The sequence below is a fragment of the Lodderomyces beijingensis genome, assembly GCF_963989305.1.
Source record: "Lodderomyces beijingensis strain CBS 14171 genome assembly, chromosome: 4".
NCBI lineage: Eukaryota > Fungi > Ascomycota > Pichiomycetes > Serinales > Debaryomycetaceae > Lodderomyces > Lodderomyces beijingensis.
The window spans coordinates 893,775-907,277 of NC_089973.1; the positions used below are offsets into that span (position 1 = coordinate 893,775).

General features: G+C 45.2%; 3 protein-coding genes across 3 annotated transcripts; all 3 read right to left on the reverse strand. All coding sequences in view use genetic code 12, as the record gives it.

The window, feature by feature from the left end:
* Window positions 1–3,192: 3,192 nt before the first annotated feature.
* On the reverse strand, window positions 3,193–6,978 carry LODBEIA_P34310 (uncharacterized protein; the record flags this gene model as incomplete). Its single annotated transcript, XM_066973541.1, has 1 exon — window positions 3,193–6,978. One exon carries the CDS (start codon window positions 6,976–6,978, stop codon window positions 3,193–3,195), a length of 3,786 nt encoding a protein of 1,261 aa, XP_066830369.1.
* Window positions 6,979–7,745: 767 nt separating this feature from the next.
* LODBEIA_P34320 (uncharacterized protein) lies at window positions 7,746–11,288 on the reverse strand (the record flags this gene model as incomplete). The annotated part of the gene is made up of 1 exon (XM_066973542.1): window positions 7,746–11,288. The coding sequence occupies one exon, from the start codon at window positions 11,286–11,288 to the stop codon at window positions 7,746–7,748; it is 3,543 nt and encodes a 1,180-aa protein (XP_066830370.1).
* An 835-nt stretch (window positions 11,289–12,123) lies between these two features.
* Window positions 12,124–13,209, reverse strand: LODBEIA_P34330 (uncharacterized protein; the record flags this gene model as incomplete). The annotated part of the gene is made up of 1 exon (XM_066973543.1): window positions 12,124–13,209. The coding sequence occupies one exon, from the start codon at window positions 13,207–13,209 to the stop codon at window positions 12,124–12,126; it is 1,086 nt and encodes a 361-aa protein (XP_066830371.1).
* Window positions 13,210–13,503: the final 294 nt, after the last annotated feature.

A 13,503-nucleotide genomic window follows, 5' to 3' on the forward strand; every position in this document is an offset into this window, starting at 1 on the left:
AACAGGAGGAACTTGAAGGGTAAGAAGAGGAAGAAGAGGAGATGCATTGACACCATGCATAAGCTGTCCTCTTGTCTCCCTGGGATCAGTAAAACCGAAAACTAAATAAAAAAATCAGCAAGCTTGAAATAGAGCCCCAAATGCACCAAATGTAAGGGCTCGACTTAAATTGGAGGCTCTACTAGCGGAGACTTCCTACCTCGCCCCACTGCAATAGCGGAAAGTATTGTTGTCTTGATTAAACTCCCCTACTATAACTACTACTACTACCACCATTGCTTGCGCCTCTTCTTCTTCTTCTTCTTCAAGTCAACTCTAGCGAGAGTAAACAGGCCTTTTTAGGTCCAGTGTGTCATTTCTGCAAACCAAGAAATCAAAAAAAACCCCCCCACGACGAACCAGTGTTTCTAGAAGCTGAGCGAGGGAAGATAGAAAATAAAACAAACCATGAAACAAAACCGGCTAGGGGTTCACGGTTTGAAATGAAAAGATGTCATAGAGCAGTCCGACACATTTTCACCACCTGTCTACTATGCACAGCTGAGACGGATAAGGACTTAGCAGATTAGATTGCCGATGAGGTTTTCTTTTATCATTATCCTCGCGATCTGAATGCGTTTTCTTTTCCTTTTTTCTTTTTTTTATTCCGAGATACATTGGGTAATGAGCTGAGACTTTACCCCAGGGCCCGATGCCCAACGCTGAATGCCCAAATGTCCAATTCCAATGCCAGTTCCATCCAGGAGCAGAGGCAAGGCAGTGATATGAAGTCAAGATAGCACGCTCAATCGAGCCACTGGCACCAGATCTCACTCGCTCGGCGAAAAAAACAACCCCGTGGTGAGTTTCCGCCTCACGCCATAAGCCACAATCATTTCAAGCTTAATCCATGGGCAGGCAGTGTCCGTCGCGTGCGGATCGAGACGGATCGTAGATGCAAAAATTAGTAAAAAAAAAGGAAAGAAAAGGAAAGGAAGACTAGGTTGAAGCTCAAGGCAGCTTCGGGAATAATGATATACCCGGTGCTTCTGTCAAATACATCGGGTATAACGCAGTGATGGAAATAGCTCCCGAGAATTTACGAGCCCTACATAGCTTTAGCCGTCGCCCATTGCCTTTGCCAAGCAGCACGGCGTAAGCATCCACTGCTCACTGCCCACTATCCACTACCACTAGCACATGCTGGCATTTTTTGATGCGAAGGAGGCATGTGCTGGATGCGGACAACATGACCTCATGCGATGTAACTCGCATGGGCTCGCTTTGCTTTGAATTTGAAAATACAAACTTGGGATGGACTCGTTTCAGCAAATCCAGTGCTATGAATGAGGTCGGTATTCAAAAAAAAAAAAGAACTAAGTTAAAAGGTCCCCATTCATGAAGTCCCCTCCCCCACGCTGGTGGATTGTAAATCTAGATCGCTGAATGATCTTCGAAGTTCGATGACTGAAACAGACAAGTATTGCCGGCTCGGCACGAGATGTTTTTCCTTAGAAAGGATGGTGGGATAAAATCGGCGAGTGAAACAATCAAGTGATGGAATTTCTTGTTGAGATTTGGAAAAAAAAAAGACTCCAAATTCCAGACAATCATCATCGTTAGCATCTCCGACATAGCAATCCATTGCCATCACCACTATAACCACCGGCATTACCACCGGCATAACCACGCCTCCAAATCTACCTCCAATCAACCAACATGCAAAGCCTCCTCATTTTTTTTTAATTAATCCGACCCTGAAGCTTGAACATTGGAAGAAACAGCACATCGTGTTGTCATTCCCCGAATGTCATTGATAAGACGCACCCACTGGTGAAGCCGATTGTTCCGTCAGAGAGATACGCGGTTGTCGTAAAAATAGTTAAACCTTTGTCCTGGCAATTATAGGTTGAGACAACAACAGCAACAAGAACAAGAACAAGAGCAACACCAGGAAGAGCAATGAGAGCAGCAAGAGCAAGAACAACAACAAGAAGAAAAAGAAGTAGAAGCATTTGTGCTTGCAACCGCGTGTGAAACTCCTCCTCCCACTCATGTTGTTCCATTACTTTATTATTGCGTTTACGGGATAAGGTTTGTAAAACCACTCTATTGTTTTATTTTTCTTCAGCTCCACCTCGTATATTTCGGCATTTGAGTCTGTCGAACTGAAATATTTTAGCGAATGGTTGCGAAAACAGAAAACAAAAAACAAAAAAAAAACAAAAAAAATTCGCAAAGAACGTGGAAATGGTTGCTATTGTTATTTCCAAATTGGAGCCCCCAAAAAAAGGTCGATTGAACCTCTATTGCGTTGGCCAGAACCGCGCATGTTGGAAGAAATATTTTCGCATTCGAGTGGCTAAAGTCGACGATGCTTTACTCACATCGCTTTTAATATCACGAGCAATGGAGATTCTGCGTTTAATTGAGCTTCCGAACAACTTTGTCTTTATAAGAAGAAGTTGCGGAGCTCGTAATAATTGCGAAACTAGCGAGATCGTCATCGTGGTCGCTCAGGCGGCTCCGCGTTCGGCGGTCCGCCGTCCGCCGCTCGGATAGTTGAAAAAAGATGATAATCACAGTTTTGATACTGGTCTGAACGGTCGAAGGGGGATCTTCAACTCTAAACCTCGTTTCAGTGCCCATTTTGATGAACAGTGTCGCTATCGATGATACCGCCTGAACCACAACGAGAGAAAAAAACCCCTCTCAACTGCAAAAGTACACGGTAATCAAATTTCAAAACTGGTAGATTAAGTTGTTTTTTGTTTTTTTTTTGCTTTTCGCTTCTGCCTGAACAGGCTCCACCACCACCGGGATCCGCGGGTTTGCGCAACTGCAAAAAAACAAAAAAAAAAGGAATTACGAGGCGGTTGGCGAATTGCGCAATCGTCGACATCACCGTTGGGAGAGAAAAAAAACCCCCCATAGTTAAACTCTCGCGCTCGTACTCAATTCCATTTCGAGACTCCAAATTTTTTTGTTTTTGTAAAACGCGGCAATTGCTGCGAAATGGATGATGTAAGAAAATTACTCACGGCTTGAACACGAAATTACATTATATACACACATTATCAACATTTAAAACAAATACACATCAAGCGAAGCAAAAAAATAAAAAAAAAAGAAAAAGATTAGTGGTATCTAGACCAACTGATCCAATTCACGTCAAGTATAACCGCAAAAACAAAAGCTTTTTCCTCTTCTTTTTTAAAGATTGAAAATTTGATCAAAAGGCAACGTGGCAAACAAATCCATCAGCCCGTTGTCATCAAACGCAAAACCGGGGTTTGGATTGCTATTCAACCCAGGAGTGAACGGAGCATCGTACATAGGACGTGGAGTCAATCCAGTCTGCCAGCCAAGGGGTCCAATCATGGGACTCGAAGGGTTGAAACCGAACCCTTTACCTTGCTGTTCCCCTTGTGGTGCTTGTCCTTGTGCCTGTCCCTGTCCCTGAGCTTGTGCTTGTGCTTGTCCCCGTACTTGTGCTTGTGCTTGTCCCTGTGCTTGTTGGTGTGGTTGATGGAGTCGTTGATCGCCGCCGAAATATGCCGGTGGAGCCATTGCGGGAAATGGAGACTGTGGGTTGAATTGCTGCTGGTGTTGCTGTTGCAGCACATCGTTTTTCATCGTCAACATTTGCAACCAAATTTTATCCACTTCTTCGCTATTCAAAAGATCCAAACCAAACTCATTCGTGTACGCCTTGACGTCTGACGAGATGCTAGATGTCGGCGTCGACAAGTCGACTGACTCGGTATTGACGTTGCTCAGGTTTGTCGTTGTTGATATCACCGTAGACGCGCTGTTGTTGTTGTTGTTCTTGTATTGCTCGTAGGAAACGTCGCTGCAGAATTCCTTGCCGTGAAGACCAACTTTACCCAATTGGCTCAATGCACTTTCGCACATGTCAACCAATTCGGCAATCTGCTCAGTTGAGTACTTGGGGAGTCTCAACTTGGGGTTGGAGACGTGGGCACGCTCCTTGTAGAAATCCATGGTGGTGACGACTTTAAGCAAATACGTGTGGCTCTTTGTCAATTTCCACGCGTAAAAGTATCGAGTACTCAATTTTGAAACGGCCGCCACTGACACTTCAGCACATCTCGTCAAGCACGAAGAAATCTTACACAATTCCTTGTAGTAATTGTAATAAGGGGTATCAGAAAAGCACCGCGTTTCGTGCTCAGTCTGCGATTTCAAGACATAGATGGACAAGTTGACTCTGACTATCATGGCAACAAACAATTGGTTGAACTTGTGGATGATTTGCTGAAGCTTTGGATTGATAAACATGTCACAAATGGCTTCGCTATTGCCCATCAACTCGAAATAATGGGGCATAATTTCGGTGGCAGCAATTTTCAAGAGTTTCTTCAAGTAGTAAAATGACAACTGGACATCTTTGTGTTCGTAATGAAGGAAAATGTGGAAGTAGATGGACACGAGGAAGGTCTTTAACGAAAGAAAGTACTTTGTAGGGAAATTTCTCGAGAAAACATGGCTTGAGGGATCCTTGACTCGAATGCAATTTTTCAAACTAACAAACCGCTGCTCCATTCTCGCTTCCAACTCAGAAAGCAAATTGCACATTTCACAAACTTTAAATCTTCCTGAAACGCTCATTGCTTTTGTCAAGATCTCCTTCAAGAGTTCATTGAGCTTGGTGTTGGCGGGAAAGAAAATCTCTGTCACGTACTTGTCCAACTCCTTGTCTTTCAAGTTCTCGTTGCCTTCTTCGTGAAAGGGCACTTCGGTGTCAAAACTGTTTGGATCAATGAGCATGGGACTACCATAAGTGTATGCACTATGCATATCAGACATCACGAGCAAGTGCCAGATTTTTCTGCTCAAATGATTGGTCCTCTTATCGGTCAATTCTGAAAATTTACTAGGCTCACGATTCAAGCCCAACGAGTAGGCCATTTGGATCATCATAGCAGTCAACACGTTGGAATCTGCACCTTCGCCATCATCGCCATCTTCGGGAGCATACATGTAATAGATTTTGATGAAAAGCGCCAATTGCAAAACAGACAATGAGGTTCGCCTCAAAATGTCAAATTGGTACAAACACATCGAAGCAACGTCGATGATGTTGATGCTGATGGGGTTTTGCATCAAGTACTTTGTGTCCCGCGCCTTCTCTGAAGGGTCATCTGAAATCAACCTTTGCTCGTTAATCAGGATTTTGTTGGAAAATAAAGTCAAGTAAGAGACTCTCAACACCACTAACAAGGTGCCGAATATGGCCAAGTCGAGCCTTTTTTCAATCCTGACATCTTCAATCTTGACATCTTCGTATGATTTTGGACCAACAATCTTTTCAACCCCTTCCAAGAACTCTGTCTCGTCCAAGAATGGCATAAATGGATAGCAAAATGTAAAAAAACGATCAATTAACTTCCAAACAACTTTCTTCTTGGGCAAAATCTGTTTGATTCTGCTAAGAAGTTGAAACTCACAGCTGTATTGGCCCTCGTATATAGTCAACCCCAAGGGAAGTGTTTCCTTGTTCAAGTTTTTCTTTAATTTCTCCTTTAGCACATTATACGGCACAACATCAGCGTAGCCACCTTTTTCCAAAATCTTTTTTTTGAAATTTTCTTCAGACTCCTCGGGCTCACTAGCAACCAACAGGGTCTTCTCCTGGGTGATTTCATTGCTCACGGGACAAAAGACAAAGTTGGAGGACTCCTTCCGCTTAACAATGTGGTTCCACAACGTGTTCAATACTTCATCACGCCGCATCAAGGAAGACCACGCAAAGGGCCCGTAATTGACTCTTCTGAAATCCTTGCAAAACACCGAGGAATAGTTTTCATAGAAATTAATTGTTTCCGTTTCGTTCAAATAAGGATTGCTGAGATCAGCGGAAACTCTGAGATCTCCCGAAGACGAGTTATAAGGCGTGTTTGAGTTTGAGTTTGAGTTTGCCACTGAGTTTGCTACTGAATTTGCTACTGAGTTTGTCACGGAGTTTGAACTGGTGTTTGAATTGGTATTGGAGTTGGTATTGGCACTGGAATTGGCACTCTCACTTGATCCAGAATAGCTACCGGATTTACTATGAGGTGGATGATCGGCCTTGAATTGAATTGGAGGCAACTGAATATTAGGCGAGCGGGCCCTTGTGTTGGACAATTTATGAGTCGTGGAAAATTGTGGCTGTGAACTCATTGTTAATTGCGGATTATAACCTTGGATTGTGCTGCTTTGTTGCAGCCATGGGTGATTTGGACCTGGAGGCGTGGGCAATATTGGCGAGGCAACAGAGTAGGGCAAGCTGTCCTTCTTGCTCTGCGCAGCATTGTTCAATTGCGTGCTGCCACTACCAACACTACCGCTACTCTGCATCAGCGGTTCGCTCTGGTTTAAACTCGACTCGATGTTTGCCAAGCGTTCTTTCAACATCCGAAGCTCACTTAATGAAATGGTGACATTATCATCGGCTTTTCTCCTCTTTGCCTCAGCTGGTGCCCCATCACTACCAGCACCACCTCCAGCACCACTAGCACTAGTACTAGCATTAGTACTAGCACCACCACTAGTACTGGCATCGGGATGTTCTCGTTTCCCATTCGATTCAAATTTAGCCGTCATATTCCCAGAATTGAAATTCAAAAACTGAAGCGGTTGCGAAGCACTCTTTTCGTAGGGCCGTGCTGCCGTTCCGGACGAGGTCGACGACTCGTCAACAGCTTGATGATTCGCCGTATGATGCAGGCTATCGGGGCTCTTGTCTTCGTATCTGCACTTAATTTTGCCTCTGGCTTTAACGCAATTTGAACATGGAAGTTCTCTGGAACACTTGATTTTCCGCTTTTTGCAATTCACGCACACGTTCGATGCTCGAACTCTTCGCTTAACTGGCTGTTCTTGTGGTGCACGCGGGGCAGATGGACGAGGTTGAGTTGCTGCTGCTGCTGCTGCTGCTGCTGCCGCAGAAGCTGCGGGATGTGGAGCAGGACGGGGAGTGGGATCTGGTATCATATGTGGCTCCAAAAACAAAGCTGATTCTCCCATTTTTTTTTTTTTGTTTTGTTGTCGGGCTCTGGTGTTTTGAGTCGAAAATATGTAGGATTCTTTTTGATTATCTGGTCTCGTGAGAAAGGCCTCTTTCACAACAAAGTACGTATAAAGTTGACTGTGGTTTAGTAGTCGATATCGTAAAGTGTCCGTGTACTTTGTATCAGCTTCTCTTGACCTCTGATTTACCCAGCGGTCTACGTTCACTGGATGGCGAAAGTAACGTCAGCTCTCTGATTTGATTGATGGGGCAAAATAATCTTCTCTTCACCCTCGTGGGTTTCTCGAACCTTGGGCTAAAATCAACCTGTGCGGTATCAAGAATATGATGAAATTAATCGAGCTCTTTAATGGATCTATGATTCAGTCAACTAAATAGATCGATTTGGATCTCCGGGAAATAAAGAGAATGCAATTTTTTGTATCGATTTGTAAAGCCACTTAGTTGGAGCTAGGAAACCTCCTCCTGGACTGCGAAGCAAAAAAAAAAGGTAGAAGTTCGGCCGACTTTTTTTGGGTAATTTCGCACGACCCCCGAGGTTGGTGGACTAGCCGTGCAGATCCCATCGAGTTGCGGATAGAACGTTTGAAATGTCTCACCTGTTGAGGCTATCACTCTATTCTGTTATAATAGGCGAAATTTACGGAACCGTTTTGATTCTTGTCAAGACCTTTGTAATCTCAGAGTGGTGACAATAAAAAAAAGGGTCTTCTTTTAAATAAACATATTACTACATACTAAACAACTTCTCCAAGGGCAAATCTTCAAAAAGCTCAGAAGAGTTGAATATGCTCGGCACAGGGAATGTTTGCGTAAACTGACTTGGGTTCGGGTACGATTGGTATCCAGTATTGGGAGGGCCCAAATTTGGATCCGTTGGCGGCATCTGTGCTTGCTGTACCCCGGAATTGAACCCCGTTGGACCGAAATTTGCAACCGGGGGCACTTGCACTGGATCATTATCTGTACTATTTTGTGCACTTGCATTTGCATGTGCCACATTTGGGTGCATATAGTTCCAATTGTAACCATCGAGCTGCAGCAGTGGCTGTTCTTGAGCGACACCAGCATAATGGTAGACATTCTTGGTCGACAACATTTGAAGCCATATCGAATCGATTTCAGCACTATTATCAAATCGCATTTCTTCAAACCCGGTGAAATAGAGCCCGTTAAAGTCGGAGGAAGAAGTAGGTGTAATGCTATCCGATATCTTTCTTTGGCCGCTCGATGAAGATGCCGACTCGGATAAAGGCATCTTTTCCATCAGGACCTCACGTCTAGTGGGGGTTTCTACCGTGGGCTTTTTGCAAGGGGTCAGGTTCACTGGAGCGTTGTTACCGTTCTTGGTGGCGTCCCCTTCTCTGCCCATCTTGAAAATCCCCGGAAGATCAACTTCTTCACAATAGGTTTCAACGAGTTGCATCAACTTGTCCAAGCTAGCCGTGGTAATGTCGACCAATTCCTTTAGTTGACTATGCTGGGGAATGGGGAACCCCTCTGCCTCTTGCCATTTTTCTTTATAGAAATTGGCATTGGTGGCTATTTTCAAATAGTAATTTTGAGTCCTAACCACTTCCCAGGCGAAATAGTACCTACTGCTAAGGATCGACACCGCAGCAAGACAAACTCGAAAACACTTTTCCATCAACAGAATAAACTTGCGTATGATTCCAACCGTTTGCTCGTATTCGAAATCCTCGTGTGGCCGCTTCAGTTGGTCTCGAGCCTGCTTCAGGAGGTTGTAAAGGGCAATGTTGCTTCTCACGATTGAAATAAGGCAAATGTCGCTGATCTTGACATTGAGCTGAATGATGCTTGGGTTGAGATACAAGTCGGCTCCTTCGCCAAAGGCTTCCTGGCTCTTGGTGATCAAGGCAAACACGTACGGCAAACTTTCGTAAAGAGCAACCGTCAAAAGTTTCTTCAAGTAAAACATGCACAATTCGCGGTTCTTATGCTCGTAGTGGCGCATCAAGTAGCAGTAGTTCAACATGAGCACTGCATTCATCTTCAAAAGAATCTGCACTTTCATCACTTTGCTCGTGTGGTAGCCAGAGTCGTGCTCTTCCAAGGCGTAGATGTAGTCGCTAAATTTGCCCAATAGCGACTTTAACCCTTGCTCCAAATGATTGAGATGGTTCGTGAGCTCAACAACCTTCACTCCCCCCTTTACGTTGGCGTATAGCTCAGTTATTTTGTTGACGGGTCCCCGAATCATGGCAGCAATAAAAGCAAAGACATAGTAGGAAGTCTTATCGATCTCCTGGTTGATCAAATTCGAGTTTTTTTCTGAAAAATAGGGCCGTTTGGTGTCATACGACTCCTTTCGTATCAGTATTGGCGACCCATAGATGGAGGCATAGCTGTGTTCAGACAGAACCATAAAGTACCACATCTTGCGGTATAGATTTTTCAATTTTTCATCCTGTCCCGCGGCGACATAATCAGGTTCCCTGTTTAAGCCAAGGTAGTAGCCCATCGAGGACAAGACGCTGGTGTGCATGTGGCTCTCGCCTCCATCCAACCCATCGCCCTCTTCGGGCGCGTATACCCTGTATATTCTAAGGTAGATGGCACATTGCAAAAGAGGCACACTGATTTTGCCAAGCCGTTCCAAATGGTAGTAGCACGCTACGGCAATCTCTGCCGTGGCGAGATTGATTGGGTTGAGGAGCAAATACTTTTTTTCAGCCTCTTCTGGTGAAAGCACTTCTTTGGTCAAGATCTTTTCATTGTGGAACCCCCTGTTGTGGAAAAGAGACAAGTAAGAGAGACGAAGAATGACAAACAATATTGCAATGTTGGCGAAATCCAAGCGACTTTGAATCAACACTTCTGGTTTTTCGTCTTCATAAGACTCTTTGCCGATGATGCTTTCAATCGAAGCGCGGAAACGGTCCTCGATCAAAAACGGCATCAAGGGGTACAATAATCTGACAAACCGTGCAAGTAAGGACCAAACTACCCGCTTGGGAGGCATCGCGGTCTTGATCTGCTCAATCAATGAGTCCTCTCTGTCCTTTGTGCCACCGAGCACACTCAATCCTAAAGCCAACGTAGTCATATTGACTTTTCCGTTGCCTGTCGTAGTAGTAGTCCCATTCCCATTTCCTGTCACTCTTCCTTCCAAGGTCGGTTGATTGTTGTTGCCGTTGTTGTTTTTGTTGTTATTGGCTGTAGCACCACCCACATTCAAATGATCGTCCAGTGTTTCCTCGGTCTTGGCTTCAAACACCGAGATAATGCTCCCGTCCAAATGCAACGCGCTCTTGATTTTGGCATCCTTGGGCAACATCAATTTTTTCAATGGGTCATAGGTAATGCCAGCAGCGACTCTCTTGGTTTCCTCCTTGGCCTTTTGCTTCAGGGCAAAGCTCTTTAATGCAAGCATCGTGGGAGATCCTCTTATGGCATACGACCACGACAAAGGGTAAATGCCTCGGGGTTTCTTCAAATCATATCGCGACGAAATCTGCGAGTACAAGTCAATGACATCATCGGGACTGCTGTATGGATTCATGCCAATCATGGACCGATCACTTCGGAACAAGTCGAAAATCGAGACTTCGCTGGTCACTGACATGGTTGGCTGGTCGACAAACTTTTCAAATTTATCGGTGGTGACGTCATCGAGCGGTATATAGCCGGGCCTTGCTTCTTCGTGAGTTGAAAAGATGACGTTTCGATACGTGTTGGCCGACTGGTTATACACCACGTTCTTCTTGGGATGGAAATTTCGGATACTATGGTTGTGCAAAGCGTCTTGCGTGCTGCCGCTCTTTTGCTGTTTTAGCAGCTCGTAAGTTTTGACTTTTGCTTGCAAGGCTTCGAGCTCAGATCGGTTGATGAGGACACATACGTCAGGTGAGCGCTTGTGCAGTGGCTCGGCTGCAGTCTCTGGCTTTTTCGCTCTTGGCCCTGGTTGCATCATGCCGTCTTGCTTCGCATCATGTGTTGAAACGGGCTGCTCTTTTTCCAGCTGCTGATGTAGTCTTCGCAGACCTTTCAGACTTTGCAGACTCCGCAGGCTCCGCAGTTTCTTCTGGTTCAACCGTTCATCATATATGCACTGGTCGGCAATGCCCTTCTTTAGACAGTTGTTGCACGGATGGCCACGCTCGCATCTAATCTTTTTCAATCGGCAAGGACCGCACAGTAAACAGGGCCGATTTCTTTTCTTGATTACCCGATGCAAGGGCTCTGCTCCTTCTTCAAACATGGCAGCTTTCTCAGACAAACGTCGTTTGTTTGGCAGGTTATGTGCAAACATGTTGTATGAAAGTGAAACGAACACACACACTCTCTCTGTCTCTCTTTTTCCAACCTCACTCACGCGGATTTATCCAATTTCAACCAATATATGCTGCCCTCTTGAAGAAAGAAAGTATAAGAAACGGATAAATTGAAACTCGTCTCTTTGTTGGATGCACATCTTTTTTAGTTCAGTGTGGAATTTATGGCGTTAAAGAGAGTTTGTCGTTTCTTTCAAGGCACCAAACGTGCGAGAAATTTATTTTCCTTAACTCCGCACACACAGACACATAGCGAAGGAGAGAGACACGCAAGGGAACCAGAACTGCCAGAATTCAAGCAACGATGCCTAAGCTCTGCTGGCGAAGAGGGCAAAAGGGCACCAACAGAACATAAAAAAAAGGAAAAAGAAAGCTAAGGAAAGAAAGGAATGTAAGAAAGAAAGGAATGTAAGAAAGAGAGCAATGACCAGTCGCAACTCAACCGTGGGTCAGAGAGGGGTTGTCTCTATCTCCAGGTGAACGGTATCATCACTTATGCCCCTCCCCACGAGGTTTTTGCCGATCAGCATCCTGGACAAGCAAGAGATAGCTTTTGAGGGTGCAATGTGAATTTGACTACAGCGGAGAGGGCATATGGCTTAGGCCGCGCAATTCTTGCAAAGTCTGGGGGCATTTAGTCCTCCACATTTCGTCCAAAAAAAAAAAAAAAAAAAAAAGACAATTAGATGAAGATAGGGCTGGCACGAGCCCTGACATGGCTTCGTTGGTTAGACCCTGAGAGACAAACAGTATTCAAATGTCATGCGTAAATTCAAAAAAAGAAAACACACACACACAAAAAACTTTGCTTTTCTAAGTTCTAGTACTACCGTATGATGTTGAAGATGATGGTTGTTGTTGCTGATGATTGGCATGGCCATTGAGCAATGGCCCACTGGCATTTGTAGTGGATGCAGTGGAAAGAGTGTCAGTTTCACTGTCGCCGTCGTCGCTCTCTTCATCGTCTTCGTCATTGTAAATGAAAAACTGGATGAATATAAGGAAATCCAAAACTAGTGTTCCCAAGGAGCCGGCAAGCCAGGACGAGTTGACCCACAAGTAGTGAGCACTGGTGTCGATTGACAAGATGGATATCACGTAGGTTGAGTTGCCTAGGCACGCAAAGAGGAAAAAAGCCACATTCAACCCCGAGACTGATTTCCTCTCATAGTTCAAGACAATCTGAGGAATGCGCGACCCCAAGTAAAGTATAGCGCAGAGCCAGCCAAACGTCTGCGCAAGTGGGTCGAATTTCAAGTCCTCCGGGTTGTGAGGCACGTGGCCGTGGCCGTGGCCCGGGTTCTTCTTTGCGTCTTTCAAGTAGGGGACGAACCAGCCAATGAACCCAGCAAGAAACACAAGCGCAACCATCAAGAAATTGAGAAGGAAGGTCTGCATCGCGGAGAGCTTGTTGTTGTTTCCTGCCTTTTTCCCCGACAATGGCGATGTTGCCTGTTCCAAGTCCTGCTGGCGGTTGCGGTGGCGGCTCACACTGTTGGACTCGCCCGAGTATATCGAGCTCAAGACATCTTCATTCATGGGACTCGTGGGGTTCAAATGCACCAAATCGGGGCCACCCACTTTGCTCTCGCTCTTGTTGGGCCCGTCTCTATACACCAAGCACTGCCAAAGCAACACAATGTCTGCCAACGTGTAGTAGACGGCCAAAATGATCATGGTTGGAAGTAGGCCCTGTAGCACTGCGCCGAGGACATTGAACACATCGCCTGCGAGCCAGAGCACAATGAAGGTTAGCGAGAGCCCCTCCGATGACTTGCGGGTGAAGTTTTCGTAAATCTGGGGCGCAAACACTATAATCCAGCACGCGATGGATATGGACCCCGTTATCCCACTTATCGCCTGCGCATCTAGGTATATCGGTGCCGGGGGTGAGATCATTTGGTTAGCTAGTTTGTTCTAGTGAGTTGATCTAATGAGTGTGTGTGCCTGACTGCGTGGGTGTGTGAGTGTGTTGGCTCTAGTTTCAGTCTGGTCTAACGTGGATGCAGTATGGGGGCACACTAGAGCTTTTTTCTTCTTCTTCTTCTTCTTCTTCTTCTTCTTCTTCTTCTTCTTCTTCTTCTTCTTCTTCTTCCTCTTCTTCTTCTTCTTGCACTTCTTGCCCTTGTTCCACTGCCTTCCTATTTCAAAGTCGAGGTTGCAACTTGTCTCCACTTTAAACTTTTTTCCTTT